This window comes from Electrophorus electricus, chromosome 10 (assembly GCF_041902795.1).
Source record: "Electrophorus electricus isolate QZ-2024a chromosome 10, ASM4190279v1, whole genome shotgun sequence".
Lineage (NCBI taxonomy): Eukaryota > Metazoa > Chordata > Actinopteri > Gymnotiformes > Gymnotidae > Electrophorus > Electrophorus electricus.
Window position 1 is genome coordinate 7090236 of NC_137506.1, and position 18650 is coordinate 7108885.

The following is an 18650-nucleotide window of genomic DNA, read 5'->3' on the forward strand; positions in this document are numbered from 1 at the left end:
TTTAAATAGTTTAGTAACCAACATTGTAAATTCTAACATTTATGGTTGCCCCCAGCAGTGATCAGTGGTAGCTCAGTGGTTAAGGTACTTGACATGTAGTCAGAAGCTTACCAGTTCCAGCCCTACTGCTGCCAAGTTGCCACTGTTGGTTCTCTGAGCAAGGCCCTTAACCCTCAATTGCTCAAGATATACTCACTCGTAAGTCACTTTGGATATAAGTATCAGGTAAATGTATGATTGTGTTTTTTATAATCTTGTACACATAAATGTCATATTCAACCAGAATATGTAAAACACACTGTCAAATCGTGTTTATAAAAATACGTTTTAGTTTTCTATAACTTGAATTTGTATAGTTTTCTATAACTTGAATTTCTATAACTTCATGTCACTTATGTTGATATGGTTGTTGGCTAAGACAACAATGGCCACAAGAGGGAGACAAAGAGCTTCCCTAGTAATCAATGAAAACAGGCATACCCTGTAACTGTATGCTATACTATTCTTTTATTTTATATTTTTCCTTGATGTCCACTTACAATGTTTGCATGGCTTTATGTTCCAAAAATAATCATAATCTATTTTACACAAATATTTTCCAACCTGTTTATCTTGTAGAATTAAATAGGACATGTATTACATTACAAATAAAGAATTCTGCGCTGCATACACTTAGACATCGGTAATATAACTTGCAGTTATATAACTTCTAGTGAAAATCCTTGAAGCAGTCAACACCATCATCTGAGCGAGCTCCATTTAACCCTCTGAAGTTAAACAAAGAATTGCAGCTAAATTCTACTGTCTTTGTTTTGATTTACTCCCTTGTTGTGGTTCCATTCCTTCGTTTCGTTTTCTGCACCCCTCATAATTTGCACTTGTGTCTGGTTTAATGCTCATTTGACCATGTTTTTAAGCCCTGTTTTAGTTTAGTCTTGTTGCTATTTATTTTAAGTCCAGCTGCTGTTTGTTAATCGAGGCTTTCGTGCATGTGAATATAAGCCTGAATGTTTATCCTCGCCCCTTTATTATAGCCTGCATCCCTAGTTTGTCTTCGTGCACTGCACTTTACTTTAGTTTATCATGAGTTCTCGGACTCTCCATGTTAATAATTTGACCCTGGACTTTGGATTTGCCCCCTAATAAATCTCACTCTTTTCCACACACTGCGTCCGCCTCCTTACCGCTCATCGTTACACTTCCCCAACCTACTATATTTACAGGTTTTTTTGAGGTTTTTTTTCAATCTGTGTAAAATTACATAATTTCTACTGTTTCAGAAGTGAAGGATTTGCGTGCTCTAAATTTTCATCATGCCAATGCACAGAGGTTTTGGTATGGAGATTTTATCCCGATCTATAGGAGCAGGTGTAATGGACTATAGAGTTGACGAGAAAGAAACCATCCGTTTCGCCGCCGTTTATGTCCATAGATGCTGCTATTACCAAAAATACTACTGCGCTGATTCTTAGAGGACAGTTGATTTGACCGGATGTCGCAGCAGTACGGCCGACTACTCCTAATCATAACGCATTCATGACAACTCAGCCCCTTTTACGACTGAGGTGCTCACACGACAACGCGTGATCTTGCACCTTTTATGTGTTTTAAGAAAAACGCTCAGTGTTTTAAAGAGCAGCAGCGAATTTTCCTCTAACGCGTTACTAAGCTCTGTGAGCTGAGTAATTTCTCCCTTTGTGTTGAAATGAACAGGTGTCTGTTAAACTCATTCATGAGCGTATTTTAACGCGCGTTCAATATCGTCCGAGCTGTAATCTTTTGAATTCTGTAACCATGCGGCGTCATACGTATAATATTCTAGTCGCGTGGTGTGATAGCAACTGCTAGTCAGAATAAACAGAAGACAAGCAGTAGTACAAACATTTAAAAAAGATAAGATTACAAAAGTGAGATGCATTTTTGGCAGAACAGCGTTCATCCTTTTGAAGTTAGTTGCAGCAATTCACACAATTCTCCGACCTACATTGTAAGACATCCTCCTGTTGAGCTGGATATCAGTGTGTTAAGCAGGTTTCTGTTTTGTAGGAGGACGGTAAGCAGCTGGAAGATTCCACCGTGTCCGCGCATCGTAGAGTGAGTTATCAACACAGCTGGCGACTGTTACAACTAACACACCACTTTAAATTTTGATATGAGGCCCTTTTTAGATAGATATTGCCTGTTAGGGATTAGAATGAGGCTCTGCAGCATCTCAGATTGAAAAATATATAAATAGAATCTTTGATGGCCGAAGATCTCTAGGGACCGAATACACATTGCTGGGTCATATGTCTCTGCATGTTTCAAATGGGAAACCATAAGGTGGAGGAGGAAGAGACCCTGGGTGAATGTCGGAGGAAGACAAGGGAGGACAACCGACGGAAGGCTGCACGTGTGGGGCGGTGTCTTGGAGGTCTAGACCTCGAGCTAGCAGTGCGAGAACTGCAGAGGGAGAATGTGATGATCAAAGCTGAATTGAGCAGGCTGAGAGCACAGCTTGAGAAAGTAGGAAAAGTGAAACACTTAGTTACACTGCAGTGCACATCCAATGAAGCAATGTTCTGCTATACACAGGAGATGATTTTAGATTGAAATAAGGAACTATAATTAAAATCCAGGTAAATAGTGAGCATAAATGTGTTAGGGCAAATCAACAAATGGATTGCCTATGACACTACAATATCACAGTCTAACTTATATTATATTTTTTATAGTATATCAAAGTGTGTGCACATGCATGTATTTAATAGTGATGCTAAATTAAATGCTTTTTCACAGTTGGAAAGCCCAAGGCCCAGTTTCCCCCTGGAGTCTCCCAAACCACGAGACAACAGGTTTCCCTCACTCTCCCTCAGACAGCCTACCAGATTTGCACCTGGTGAGCCCCACTGGCTCCAAGAAGCCCCATCATCCAGACCCTACAGACCTAGCCGTCCACTACTGCCTCCCCTGTCCTATCACTCAGATGTGAGGGCAGCACCAAATGCAGAGAAGAAGCTGTTCAAGGAGACACATGAGAAGACACATGAGAAGAAGAAACTGAAACGTCAGCAAAAAGACATAGAGCAGACAACGAAAGAAGCGAATGGAGCCACGGAAGCAAGAAAATGTGAGAAGAAGAGATTTCGTATTACGATTGTATGGAAAGGATTTAAAGGAATTAAGTCTTTCTTTCAAAAATAGCTGTGTGGTTTAGAATTTCATGTCCTTTCCATATTAACATAACTTTACTCTTTTCCTTTATGCAATAAGCCTGCCAAAATAATTTTCCAGGCATTTTTCATAGATTTTGAATTGATTTAAATATGAATGTCTTATTTCAAAATGTGCTCATTAGTTCATGTCTGTTTTATAATATAAATAAAGATATTTTATTAAATAAGTGAAAAGTCTGGCATCAGCTTAATAGGTACAGTTGGACCATTTAAGTCCATTTAAGTGTTCCAAGTAAGATCATGTCATGATGTATTGACAAAATATTTAAAAAATGTATAGTTTTGAAAGAATTAACAGCCCAACATTTATTCAGTAAGAGGTTCAGGAGTAGAAAAAATGTTAAGAAGCCCCCTAGTCCCCCAGTCCCAGAGTCACATGCGAGGTTTAACCATCAAATATTAAAACCCTGAGAAATGTTCAGTCTGAGATCTGAGTGAATAGTTTAAGGAAGAGATTTGTCCAACCATCCATGTTCCATCCAAAAATAGGGTTGCGGTCTGGACCTCCTTGACACCAAGAATTGTACAACCCTTTCCCTTTGTAGATGATGAATCTGCCCAACAACATTCCCAGTGATGTGGACTGTTATCTGTTCCCTCCCACTTCCACCTGTAGTCTGGTACATAATCTTACAGGATTTGTCATGGACCAGTGACAAATCCTGTCTCATCTACATTGTAGATATTCTGGGATTTTGTTGTGAAATCTGTGAGATAAGCATATCAAAGCAGTGGGTGAATATTCCAGTATCAGCTGAGGTCCTCACTGTAGCCACAGGAAACTGTTCTGATTTGTGAATGGTCTGCTCAGGATGATCTCACATAAAACAATAAAATCATTTTCTCCCATTGGGGAAAGGGCTCTGAATTCCACTAGCCAGATTATAATCCAGAACAAGATGTAAAACATCTGTTTCAGTGAAGCTCCAACCCCAGTCACACATGACCTGCCAGGATTGTAAGAACACATGGACACATTAGCCTAAGCCATTTATGATCACAGCGTAACTTCATATTTGTCATTCATTTATTCCATCAAACAGCATTTATTTTGCATATCATAATTTCTTACTTGCAGCCAGTACAGTGAAAACTGATGCAAGTTTGTACTTGAAGGAACTCCTCATTAAAACACTCTAAGGTCATCTTAAATGGAGTGTAGTGACTAGTGGTGAAAAAAGACAATTTGTTCATTTTTAAATAAAAGATATATTTACATGCATGGAGCCTAAATACAACTTGGACTAAGAATCATATTATTATTTTGCCCACGTACAGAAATATTAAGTTATTCTAATTCAAGGATTGCTTGTTGCCTATGGTTGGCGTGCTTTTTGTAGTGCTGTATCATTTAAACCCACCTTTTAAAGAATCTAATTTTTGAAAATATTCAGATGTCCAGAAGCTAGATGTCTGCTTATTTGTTAATATGTAAATGTATTTAGAAAACTGTGTACATACGTGGTAATGCTTAAAAATAGGTGTATCTGCCAGTGAAGTTTATCCTTTGACCTTTAGATTAGCTGTAATGCTGAGACAGGCAGGGCAAGACACAAGCGTGTTGTCGAACTTTGTTTATTAGGAGGAGCAGAAACTTTATCCAAGAGCAGGTTACCAGAATACATGAGAAACAAAAACAAAGAGAGGCTAACCAGGAAGAAGAAAACACAGAGGTAAAAGTCAGATAACACAGATATTAAGAACACGGGAACGGAGAACAATATGGAAAACGAACAGGCAGAGCAAGAATACATATGGTAGAACTCCAATGTAGTGATGGGATGTTAGATACTGAGGCATCAAAGCTCACTATTGCAAAGCACATTTATTCAACACTGTATTGAAGATTGTATCAAAGTTACTATTAGCATATGACTAATGAGGTCTAAGCATCAAACGTCATCTAAACACTGGATGAAGTGGCACTGTTTCACAGGTCTGGCACTGTCCTATAACTTGCAAGCTATAAGAGAGTGTAAAATCTCCAGACATCTTTTTCCCACAAAATTTGAAATATGGAAAATATGGAAGCAAATCTTTCCATATGAGGATAAATAACATAAATTGATCAAGTACCATTTCTTAATACACAGAAATTAAAGCATTAAAATCTCATTTGACATAATATAAATGCAGTTACCAAAAAGTGGCTGAAAATAAGCAGGAAACTGGGCATGGTATAAAAACTTATATACATTTACATACACTTATATATACATTTATGTGTGTTTTGGAAAGTTTCCAAGATGTCATTTTGTGCCAGCATTGTTTAGGTTTTATTGAGACTTACAGTGCATGGTAATTGGTAAATTCAGGTGAAATATTTAGATTAATCTGAAATTAACTGCCCTGCCACTGTGTGTGTGTGTGTGTGTGTGTGTGTGTGTGTGTGTGTGTGTGTGTGTGTGTGTGTGTGTGTTTTGTTTTCTCAGTGTTGACAGGCTGCTGCTGAGACTGCTCCACTGCAGCAGTGTCTCTGACCTCCAGCAGGGGGCAGCAGCAGCAGATCTGCTCTCTGCTCTGCAGCACAGACTGGACTTCTCATGCAGCTCTGCTCTGGACCTGACAGCAAACACACAGACACACACACTGAATCTGAGCACTGAGGACTGCACAGTCGTCTCCATGGTCAACCAGAGAGCTCACACATACATACATACATACATACATACACACACACACACACACACACACACACACACACACACACACACACACACACACACAGCTCACTCTGCATGACTGTAAGATAGAGGAGGCTGGAGTAGAGCTACTCTTCCCCATTTTACACAGAGTCACCCTGCAGTAAGCCACTGACTCACAACACCACACAAACTACGCAAACATTCTGGAAAAGGGGAAAGAATTTGATCATTTGAAACAAAATGTGTGTAAATAGCATTAATGTTAGTAGTTATGTGAGTGTTTTAGTGTTTTGTGACTCTACATATTGGTGAATGTTGAGTGTGTTCAGCTGCAGTAAAGCCACGCTGCTCCAGTTCCTGTCTCTTGTCCGTGTGGGTACTGATTTGGAGTGTGTGAGACGCGCTGTGGCTGTCTCCCGGGCCCTGGGTGAGATGGTGGACCTCAGTCAGACCCGGCTGGACCAACAGGCCTGTAGATCACTGGTGCTGTTTCTGGAACATTCTGAAGGGCTGTCTTTCTTGGTGATTTTATTTCTGTCACTGGGTGCCTGGATCACTGATCACTGCCAGTCCTTAACCTTTGTTAGCTCACTGACCACTGCCTGCAGATGCTGTTCCCACACCTGCACAAAGCCTGTTGAGTCCACAGTGAACACTAACATAGATATAACACATTTTACTCTTTTTCTAACAATTTAACACAATATCCAGCATGTGACTGAATGTAGAAGCTGTGTGTGTTCATTGGAAAGCATTGTATGTTCCTTGAAAGGCTCTATATAAATGTAACTTTGCTCATTCAGTCATATCTTGTGTTCCGTCAAGGACATTTTTTTCAAAAACAAACAGCAAAAAGCCTGACTTTCTTGGTGATTTTATTTCTCTCACTGGCTGCCTGGTTCACTGATCACTGCCTGTACTTGGCAGGATGGACCTCTGTGGTCTACAGCAAATCCAGACAGCTCGTAGAATCACATGTTCTCATTAAAAAGAGAGATAAGGCATAACAGACCCTTTACGATTTGCAGTTTCATGCCGGATAGATAACAAGTCATGTGTACAAGAACTGAAAGAAATGATATTTTGTTTAAAATGCCAAAATGCATAATTATCTGGCCATTAATGGCTCAGGTCCACTGACACAAATATACTATTTATTTCTTTACTTATTTATTCATTTGCTAATTCAGTCATTCATTTATTAATTCATTTGTTCATTAATTTCATTCATTGAAATGTAAACCTACAGGTTCTTGTACTACTACATTGAAATTTAGTAGAGGGGTGTGTGTATTGTGGTAATTATAATCCATCTAATTTCAGCCTCATTCACAATGACATCACTGATGTGTCAGCAAAGAGGATCTATGATACTGTCTCCACCAACAACAATATTCACACTGTGAGGTAACTGTGTGTGTGTGTGTGTGTGTGTGTTTGTGTGTTTAGGCATGTAACATAAGGCTGTGCTTGGACTCAGTCGGTTTCTCATTTTGGAAATAACCTCTCCGGCTTTGGAGAAAACTCTTTCACATGGTACTGAGGAGGCACAAGTATCCCACAGCAAGCCTGTAGAGGTTTGGATATATGCACCTCTACAAAGAAACAACCTTCAAATAGTCAAATATTCATTCAACAGTTAAACAAACAATGAAACAATGAACAGCCATGACCAAGGCACACAAGAGGGTTTAAATACATGAAATTCACAAAACTAGAAATGAAGGACAGGTGTAAGCAATCAATGTGAGGACAAAACAAAACTATGGAATGGAACAAAACACAAGACATGGAACAAAACAAATTACATGGAAGGGACTGATCATGACACTTGCCCAGTGAATTTAAATGAAAGAAGTTACACCGAGTTGAAATTTTATTTATTTTTATTTTATGTAACACTAAACAAGTTTGATAATTAAACAAGTTTGCCGTGTTGTCCATTTGGTTGGAAACCAAAACACTGTCTAACTGGCATATTGATCCCCTTTTTCTGATCAAGCTCGTCCATTCTCACTGTCTACTGGAGAGGAGGTCACTGGTACCAGAGTCTCTGCTTCATCTGCACAGACTGCAGCATGCTTTGCCAGACTGAAAAATCTGTTATGTCTTTAAGTTTCTTTTTAAGAAATGTATCAATTTTGTGTTTGTGTGGGCTATAATCAAATGCAATCTTTTCTACTGTATACATGTTAACTAGCCACAGATGAAAAAGCTTGTACAAGAAAATGATTAAATAAAGGCAAAATCTTTAAAAAGTGGTCTTGATATGTGACACAAATCAACAGAACAATCATTTGCATTATATTGTCACAAATTAAAAAATTATGACAATATTCAATAATGTCATTTATCAGCCCAAGTTAAATTGGTGACCAGGTGAATTAATTTACTTTACCTAGCAGATAGTTAACACAGTGATAATCATGTAGTGTAAGCAGGATAGGTGACATGAATTTGATGTGATGAAACTATATTGAGGTTTCTGTAGCTTGTCACCCCTGAATAATGATAAATCGGCTTATAGAAGGAAAGTGATTGTTGTTTGGTGCTGCACACTTAAGATGAGTTAAAACTTTTTGTTTTGTTTTAGCCATTTGACAGTTTTTCAGTGTCAGGTCTGCCCTCATTCATCAACCTGGATGCACCACCAGCTATAACCGCCAAAGATCCTCTGAATTCTAACCGTTTCCAGAACTGCTTCAGAGGTGAGTCTACCTATTAGTCTACAGTCATTACCCAGGCCTAAACCCCTATCTTTGTGGAGTCTTGCCATCCTTTCATTGTGGGCATTTCTGAAACTTTTTTTCCCGGTGTTTTGTTTGCTACCTGTTTTTTTTGTCTCTGTCTGCTTTTGATTTTAGACTTGCTTCATTTTAGTACTGTTGCTGTCTCCAATTATTTCCTGACCCTTTTGGTCTGTGCCTCTGATGGCGTTTTGCTGAGGGTTTGTATTAATAATAGGTTCTATACCATTAGGTCTAGTGGGTTTGTATTAATAATAGGTTCTGTACCATTAGGTCTAGTGGGTTTGTATTAATAATAGGTTCTGTACCATTAGGTCTAGCGAGTTTGTATTATCTACATGAGGGATAATGTTTGTCTCTGAAAATGTATTATCAGTATGTGCCTAACGCTCCTCTCTATTCCAAAGATGATCCGATTTCCATAATTCTCGTATTGCATAAAACATTTATTTCCATTAAATGTTTTAGCATTCAGGTGGTTGTTTTTCTTTGCAACAGTTATTGGCGTGAAATCTACTGTGCCATATACTCAAGATCCAAAGTCAAACGAGTCCGCACATCAGGTGTTGAACCCATTCGTAGTATTTTTCTGCTTATCTAATATGCCAATATTTTCTCGTAACCATCCCACCAAGTCCTAAAAACACTGAAACCTAAATGCTTAGTAACTACAGTAAAGCTTGTGTCACTGTCTTAATTTATATTCTGCATTAGTTCATCAAATGGTTATTTATTGAGAGTGAGTCTGTATTTTTTAATTGAAAAAAATAAAACTTTGTCAGAACTAAACAGATTTGTTGTCTGGTTTGAAGGCGGTGGTTGTGCTATTTTTCTGGCCTTTCTGCCCTTCCAACTAGTTTCTGTACCCAGTCATTCCATCAAGGGAGGTGTGTTGCTATTGAAATGTCTAATTTCCTTTATCTGTTGAATTCATAACATACATTAGAATTACATTTATTATAGCTGCAGGTGGCAATTAAGGGGTCCAATCATTTTATCACAGCTGCACAACTTGGTTGCTGATCACATCCCACATTAAGTTCACCAGCCTCTGTGGTTGGTTTTGAGGTTTTGTTCCCAGGAATGTTGTAGTTTAAATCTAATCTCTCAATTTTCTCTGCTGAATTGCTTTATATAAATATATTTTTTTCTGATTTGACATGAGTAAGAAATATAGTTCCCCCAGAAGGTCAGTTCACCCCAAATGTACTTGCATTCACAGTATGTTCATATACACCATTGAAGTTTGGTGATAATCTAACACTCTATGGCTAAGTTTTATGCTATTAATTAAGAAAAATCCTGCTCTTGGGGATTGACAGTTAAATACACATATTTTTGAGCATTATTTACGAGAAGATCTGCATTTTTTACATTTAAAGGGTATCTCTAGATCAAAAGGTCACTGACTTGTTTGAAAGGTACATTTGACAAACTAATTTAGGTATCAAAAACAGGCTAAAAAAAGGTTTACGAAACGTATTGAATTTATTTGTGGAATGGTCACAAAGTATTGTACCACATTTCTCATGCACAATTTGAACACAATGAGATTGACTCATTTTTCTGTTTTTAAATACCTTTTCATATGTCAGAGGGGCTCTATTGGCAAAAATGTCCTATAATTGCCATGCTAGCTCAAAGTCCATAAATCGGTACTCATGTCAAGTTTCATAAGAATTACTCAAAGAAGTATTAATTTTTTTCAGCTGTTTTGAATGAATCAGTACACCTTGGAAGGATTGATAGGTATGTAGGGGCCATATACCATACAAATATCAACATGTTTCAGTCTCATCAACATTTTGATACCAAATTTGTGAAGATTGGAGAAAGATCCTACGACTAGTGTTACAGTTCATCAGCAACATACAAAGCAGTAGGATATTTAAATTCAAAGTAATTTCTACAAGAATCAATGTTATAGCAGTCCACTGAAGCCAGTTCTATGATTAGCCAATTACCTGAAAAACATTAGCCAATGTTTGAGTCATCCTTAGGAATCTTCCAGCTTGCTTACAGAAGCAGTATGCAAAATTTCATCTTGATCAGAAGAACAGTTGTTGAGAAACAGTTATTTGCATATTATAATGCCCCATATTGACAAAACTGCTACATTTGGTAAGCTACCTCAAAGTCAATACTGGTATAAGTCTTTTAAATTTCATGAAATCTGAACATGTCCTTCAGGAGTGACAGCTAGTTAAAGTTAAAGCCTGACCTTTGTACTACTACTTTGTACTACTATTAGACTGGAATAGGACAGCTGTATTTTTTATGTCAGGTTTTTGTTTAAATAATTATTGAGATTCAGACTCAGATTCAGATTCAAATATTTTGACACAAATTTCACTCAGATTGTGTGAAAATCCTAGGACTGGTATGAAATTAGCAAAAACAAACAAACAAACAAACAAAAAAAGTTAAATCTAATGGGCAGAGCCTATCTGAATTCAGGAAAAGCCAAGGAAGAATAAAATAAAAATAAATAATAATATTTCTATATTCATCTCTGCCTTTTGTTTGGAACATCTGCAAATGTTACATTTAGTTTTAACTGCAGTTCATAAAGGAAAAAGCAAAAATACATTAGAGTCAGAACTTTTGTTTCTTTGTCACACAGTTTTATTATTGTTTTGAATTATTGTATTGTCTTTTAGCACACGTTGGCAAATGTGTCCATCCTTCTGTCAATTGTCCTTGGACCTGTCCTCGGCCTCACACAGCCAGGTGAAAAAGGCTGTCACGGATTTGAGGGCCACACCTTTGCCTCTTGTTTTGCTTGGACAGCAGCTGCTGGTGCACCTTCCTCTGCTCCTCCTGCTCCTCAAGTTTGGCCTCCTTATGGATTTGCTCGATGGTCTTGGGCCCGTGGTCAGCTCGCCGCGACACCCAGTTATGCTAGAAAAGCAAAATCAGCAGATGCATTCTTTTGCATCACCATGCGCTGGAATGGCAAACACAAACACACAAACACAGGCAGAGTCTCTAACCAGTCAAGGTCGATGACGTCCCGGAGCAGGAACCGAATGCGTGAGGAAGCCCTCCTCTCCTTCATTGTCTTTTCTATATATTTAAAGTAGTGATCCATTTTTGGCTGGGAGAGAGAGAGAGAGAGAGAGAGAGAGTGTGAGAGAAAAGTCGACAAATTTCAGGTATTCTTCCCCTTTCGATTCGATCAGGTGTGCTCTCAGCTGAACTCATGTCGCAAGACGTTTATGACTCTTATGTAAACCCTGCTGCCTTGCACGTTGGTCAGTGCTGTAAAGCAGTTCACTGCCACTGTGGGTGTAGCTGTGCTGTCATCAGCTGCACTTGGCTTTGGGGAATCCAGGGTGCAGCAGCAGGAGGCGGCAAACGTGGAGGAGGCTGTGAGAGCAAAACCTTCTAACAGCTGACCAGTCCTGAATAAAAGCCTTTCATTTTGTCAGCTGCAGAGCTAACAACCACACTGACAACTTCTCTAAACAACATGAACTTGGACACTTTTAAAATCATTGCCAAGGCCTAATAATACACTGATATCAGCACAGCATGCTAGTCGCACTATAGATGATGATCCTAATTAGTTGGCTACCCTGTAGTCAGAGTGCAGGCAACAGGCAAGCAACAGAAAACACTGACAGCAAAACTTTTATAGACAACATTTCAACATGCTTGTTTTTTGGTTAAAAGCGTGCATGGAGAAAAAAATATACAATAAAAAAGACCAGGAAAATGAAACACAAATAACTGTCACACTAGGTGGTGACTGAACTGTCAACATTACAACTGTTGTTCCTACCAGAGACAAAATGGACAGTCAAGATACAATATTCAAAACATCTTCATTCAGTTTTGTTGTGTAAAGTACTTGCTGTGAAAAACACATCATGGACAAAATCCGGAAAAATGTGCACAGACGCTGCACTGCAGACTAGCACTCATCTACACATGCACCGTAAACCTTTACATGACATATTAAAGATAATCCGATGCAAGTGCTGAGCATCTGCTGAGAATATTAAATCAATCCAGACCAGGCCCGCGGCCTGCTTACCCTGGCCTTCTCCAAGTCCAGGTCTTTGCCGATGGCTGTGAGGAAGTGGCACAGATGCTCCAGGCTCTCCTCGTTGTGGTTCATGAATAATTTGACCACGCAGTCGTGCATGATGGCCTCCGACAGCATGCGCAGCTTGAACAGCTCCCCGATGAACTTGATGTTGCCGATGGACCTCCTGTGGGCCTTGTCCTTCGCCTCCTCCAGATCCTCCTCCAGCCTCTCCCGCTCGCTGGCCTTGCGAGGAGTAACCAGAACAAAGACAAAAGCAAGAAACAGCGCGTTTGGACCCGATAACGACCTGGCCGCCTCCCAGCACTGCTGCCGATTTCAGTCCCCTTTCTCCTGATCTGTGGGTTGGTGAGTCGGGTAAACTAGACAGGAGTGCTGCTTACTGAAGTGGCCGCTTCCAGCTGGTGCCGCAAGTTCTCCAAAACATCATCGTTGACCTTGTCCTTCTCAAACTCCTTCTGACAGCGGTTCAGCAGCAGCTTTTGAAAACTCACAGTGCTGGTGGGCTTGTCTGCCATGGGCACTTTTAACTACACAGGAAAGACATGTAGGAGAAACACTTGGGTATAAGATAGAACTCTCAACACTGTTACTAAACAGAAGCTGATTAAAGCTCCATGTCCGTTTAGAGTGGTTCAAACAGAGTTCACTTCTGTGTGGCATTTGCTTTTGTATGGAACTTCAGCAGCAATGTATGGGAACATGTTACTCACCATAGCCAGGCAGCTGCACATATTGCCATAGGCCATAGAGAAGCTGGGCTCATCGATGGCTTTTTCAAAAACCAGGTCAACCACGCCTTTAAGGCGCTCCTCCGTGTCGATGGTGAGGTCCATCACCTGCTTCATCAGCTGGTTAAACATCTGTGGTGTCAGTTTGTTCAAGATACTGCGCACCTTCTGGAAAAGCTCCTGGAGAGGAAAACAGACTACCAACTAAGCTTTCCATTACAAAGAACCCAATCTTTTGTTAAATTCAGCAGTTCTTCCACATAATGACTAACTCCTCACTTTCACCAAATATTTACTCTGCCATTTGGAACTTTGTCATGAACAAAAATCACTCAGCTTTACTATATAGACCGATAAAGGCATCATACATCAATCACACTTTCCGAGAAGCGTAGCACCGGCAGCAAACAGTTTATCAAATCTTATCAACTAAAACCCCTCATGTGCTCCAAATTCAAATTAAAAGAAAACCCATTAGAACTACCTACAAGAATTTCAGATTTAATCAACATATAACTCCTACAAACAAAATAATATATACATGATAACCAAATCTGATCCAATAATAACCCTACCGACCAGACAATGCAATGAAGATCTGTCAATCTCTCCCAATGCTGAATTGCGCACAAATTTGCAAGAATATTTTAAACACAACCACTGGGCGCTAACCTATAATATATACAAGATCATCCACAGAATACACTACTGTTCACACATAACACCGTAGATAACTATGCATGCCATATGGCACAGTACACCCATAAAACATTTTTGGCAGGAAGCTGCCAACCTTTTATCACACTCTCTAAATATCCTTCGGTCCTCATCTCCAGCAGTGTCTGCTAGGAGACACATCAGCAATCACTGGGACAGAGAGGGCCTCCAAAGCATATACCATTAATCCAAGAAAACCATACTTCTGAACTGACAAACAAGAAAGCACCATTACTCACTAGAGAAACTTACTACTGAATTGCAATGGCAAAAGTTTTATGCATGCATCAAAAACAAAACTACTCTTTTTTAACTCAAGTCTGAACACCTCACTTCAATAATCTACAATACTCTCTCACCAAAATCAACACCACAATCAACAAAAGGAACAACAAGCACACAAGATCTGGCCCTCAGTATCATCACACCCCCTGTTTACACTAGAAACCAATGTCCCCCTGCATAGCTACATTCGTGCACACTCCCCACACACCCACCCAATTAAACAACGACTCTATAATTTAAATATCCAATTCTTGAAGAGCATATCGCAAAAAAAATTAAGTAGCTTTCAAGCCAACCATAACAGGCTGTGACTCTGAAATCTGAAAACAGGGCATGGCGGAGTGAGGTGCTGACCTGAGTTTTCTGGGTCTCGGGGTTCTGGGTGTTCTCCCTTTTCCTGCCAGGTTTCCAGGCATTCTCGGCCTTCTTCAGCTGCACCTCGTCGTTCATGGACACGTTGGTGATGATCTTGCGGGGAGACGGCTGTCTCGGGCCTACACTGAGCAGCTGAAGCAACGAATGGGTGCTCTTTATTATGGGCGGTAACAATGTCACAAAGACCTCGGTCACATAAGATGACCAGGCGCTCATTAATTTGTGACAGAAGAGAAGGGACGAGCGGAGAGACCCACCGGTGCACCCCTGCCTCCAGGAATTGCCCTGCTGAAGTCTGCAGAGGCTGGGTTGAAGCCTGGGTCTCTGGCGATAAGGCGAGGGTCCACCTGCTGCAGGGGCAGCTTGTTTTGTTTGATCTAGAAAACAACAGAGTCAAGTCGAAGTCCATCAGCCCCTCTCCATGGAATGGTTTTAAAGGTCCCCTAAGGCCAATGTTTTAGCAGGCTAACCTTGTCCAGTACCACATCAGAGATGGGAGGAAGCCCCTCTGGCTTCTGCATGCAGGCAGGCATGAACTGGAAGGCCAACAGGAAGTCTCTATCATACTGCCTCTTCCCATCCTTCAGCTCTGGCTCTGCATGCAGAGAGGGGTACAGTGAGCACCTGGAGAGAGGAATCACCTCTCTGTCAGGACACTGGGCCTGCCCCACAGGAGTGTCCTCTTTTGGCTTCTTCCAGGTGTTGGATAAACTAATAGCTGTAAAACATAACAAATCAGTCTGGTGTCTTTTTAGTGTTCTAACATAGCATGTCATGCATGTGGTTATTTACCTTGACTCAAGCTTTGCCTAAGCTTGGACTGTAAGATGGGCCCCACTTTATCCTCCAGCAAGACCTCTGGATCCTTCCCAGTCTCTTTCAGCTCTGCCCCAGTGGAGGCTCCACAGGCCTGGACTGCCTCTATAACAGCCTGGCCTGGGAGAGTGAGGCCTGAAGGAGCAGCAGTGCTGGAAGGCAATGAGGGCGTCAGCGTGCCTGAGGCAACCGCCTCTCCGGCTGCTGGACTTGCAACCTTCGCCAGACAGTGGGCCTCCAGGGCCAGGCCGACACTGACATTCCCCTGCTCTGCTACCTGGCTGTTCAGCTGCTGGGATTTGAGGTATAAAATGTGAGGATAATGAGGGTGTGGACATAAAAACTAGCAAAAGACAGAAAAGATGGAGAGAGAGAGAGAGAGAGAGAGAGAGAGAGAGAGAGAGAGAGATACTGCACACACATGCAGAAGAAGGGGAATGGCAACGAGGGTGGGGGGGTGAGCACAGCACAGCACAGCACAGCATAATTAGAGAAGTGAGTAGAGCAAGAGGCAAAGAGAGAGAGAGAGGAAATGAGAAAGCACAAGAGGGCAAAAGATCCAGCTGCAAAGGCACAAAATGTGTGTGTGTGTGGAGGGTGAAGACACAAAGACAGCAAGAGACAGCAGACAAGCATGGGGTGCTTAAATAAATGGGCAGGAGAAATAGAGAAAGAGAGGAAAGAGGAACACTTTTAGGGAAAGAGGACACAAAGTAAGTGCAACAGCGCAGTAGTGAGTGTTCCCTTTACAGAGAGGCCTTTCCTCAGAGGAGCTGAGGTGCTCAGGGTTTGGCTGAATCCTTCTTACAGGGCCTTTATGTGGGCTGTCTGTGTAGAGGGAACACGAGGGAAGATCAGGAGGATTCGAGTGGCTGTGAGGGAGAACTAAGATGGAGGCAGACGAAAGAATAGGCACGGCAAGTCGGAACATCAAAACACATCTGAGAAGCCTTCTGAAATCAGAACAGCCACAATCACACAAGCTACTGGAACAAGTCAAATATGACGGAGGAGGGTCAACGGTGCGACCGAATCACTGAAGAAGGAAGAGAGAATGGCCGGAAATCAAACTACACCATCAGATATTGTTGCTGATTGTATGATGCTTTTAACAGGACAAGACAATGAAAGCCAGCCAAACAACCAAACAATCAGCTCAGAGCTCATTATGAGGGAGGACTAGATGAGAGAGTACTTTGACCTGTGGAGTGGATCACGCGAAGCAGCAGTCTGCAGCCGATCAGGGGCTCGGGCTGTGGGACTGAATGGCTTACCTGTGGAGCAGTAAGGGTAGTGCAGGGACGTCCCACTGGTGGGCTTGTGTTCTGGCTAATGCCTACTCCTGACATGATCTCCTCTGTGATATCCTTGCCATCCTGGTTAGGGTCTCGGATACGGATCTTAGCGAACAGCAAGTTATTGCATCTATTAAGTCAAGCTACAATTAAATTAATTTCACCTCTGAGGCAGGGGGAATACTCACTGTTTTCTTTACCCTCTTAGTGGGTGGAGGCTGCTGAGCTGTATGCACTATTATGGATGGAGATTTGGTGTATATGGTCTGGCCAGGATAGTATGAAGGCCCTGCCACTAGTGGTGACCAAAAAAAGCACTTGTTTCAGTAAGAGAGCAAAAGACAAAACAGTTTCAGCCAGCGGGAATACCCAGAAGAAAGGTCTCTTTATCGGTGAGAGCACGCATGTGTGTTTCCCAGGTGGGGGTAGAGAAAGGGAAGTCCAAACTCACCATATGCTAGTGGGCAGTCTGCAGGAAAGAGCCCAGGGTAGAATGTACTGGGTCCTGTGGGCTGGACGGAGTACTGCTGGGGATGTCCCACGTAGGGAAGGCCACTGTGGCGATACTGAGAATGAAACAGAACAGCAGAGGTAAAGGGCCTAGCACCAGACATGGCCATTCATATAGGACACTCCTAAAAGAGATATTCGAAGCAGTAAACAAACAAAAAATACAAAAACATTTAGTTTTTACACTGAAAAAAAAACTAAACTAGAACTTCTCATTTCTGCTTCCAAGATAAAACATATTTTTATCTACACATTTTAGGAGCAGTTTATTTATTGCTGGCCAACCTGTTTATAGACAGATTTTCAACCCATTTGCTACACTGTGTACATATTTGCACAGGCGCTTTTCTCTGCTCTGGGTACCTGAGGCACGTAATACTGGAGTACGTAGTACTGGGCGGTCTGGGATGAGGTGAAGGGCATGGGCATCAGGAACATCATGATGGGCTGGCTGGACACGGGTCGAATGGAAGGGCTGTTACTTGGAATGGCAGGCTGGGCTGTCTGCATCTGAGGGATCTGGAAAAGCTGGGAGAGGAGAGGAGCGGAGAGTGAGGGTCACAGAGCAGCGTGGCGTATGCCGCAGCAGCCGGCTCAGACGCTCGGAGTGAAGACTTTAGTCAAGAGTTGAGTTGTGGACTCTACAGCAGTTGTACTGGGAATGTTGAGGAGATATATACATAAAAAAAAAAAGTTTAATATTTTCAAGGGATTTTGAATGTCCTATTATGCTAGGCATGCAAGATACAAAAAGAAAACCTTTCAAGAGTCTGTTTCACATGCATGGCACTACAAGGGTGCAAGGGTGACTGAACTAGCATGAAAAATTAAACAATTACAATGACGGATGCAGCTAATTAGCCATGATTGCAGGAGAGGGGATATATATGTAAAAGACAACTAATCTTGAATGTAAATTTGTACTGATAACCTGAGTCTATCAAAGCCAATGCTGACAAAATATGACATGAGCTAGAATTCAGAATGTGACAAACCCCCATCCCAGTTGGCTTTGATGCTCAGAATGGGAACATAGTGAGGGAATTCCTTCTACATGAGAAACAGTAAAATGAGCCTAAGAGGTGATTCTCACATACTGTCTCCCACCGAGCTGTTGCCATCTTAACATTTTCTGGACATAAAATCCTCCCTCCAGCAGTTATGCAGGCAGGCAGAAATGAACCTTTGTATGGGCTCCTGGGTAATGGAGCAGCCATACCATGTCCAAAACAGATTATTAAAAAGCACTGGAGTCCAAAGGAA

At 41.2% G+C, this 18650-nt stretch overlaps 1 protein-coding gene across 1 annotated transcript in view; it reads right to left on the reverse strand.

The window, feature by feature from the left end:
- LOC145659396 (eukaryotic translation initiation factor 4 gamma 3-like) overlaps positions 1-17237 on the reverse strand; it is a 71269-nt gene extending 54032 nt beyond the window's left edge. Inside the window, exons 1-8 of the mRNA XM_081721917.1 lie at positions 17066-17237; positions 16857-16982; positions 15559-15874; positions 15237-15361; positions 15024-15143; positions 14746-14898; positions 13372-13569; positions 13042-13188 (exon numbers count right to left, since the gene is read on the reverse strand). Coding sequence (XP_081578043.1) covers positions 13042-13188; positions 13372-13569; positions 14746-14898; positions 15024-15143; positions 15237-15361; positions 15559-15874; positions 16857-16931 — 1134 coding nt within the window. The 5' untranslated portion in view covers positions 16932-16982; positions 17066-17237. The remainder of the gene's footprint in view (positions 1-13041; positions 13189-13371; positions 13570-14745; positions 14899-15023; positions 15144-15236; positions 15362-15558; positions 15875-16856; positions 16983-17065) is intronic.
- Between the last annotated feature and the right edge of the window lie 1413 nt (positions 17238-18650).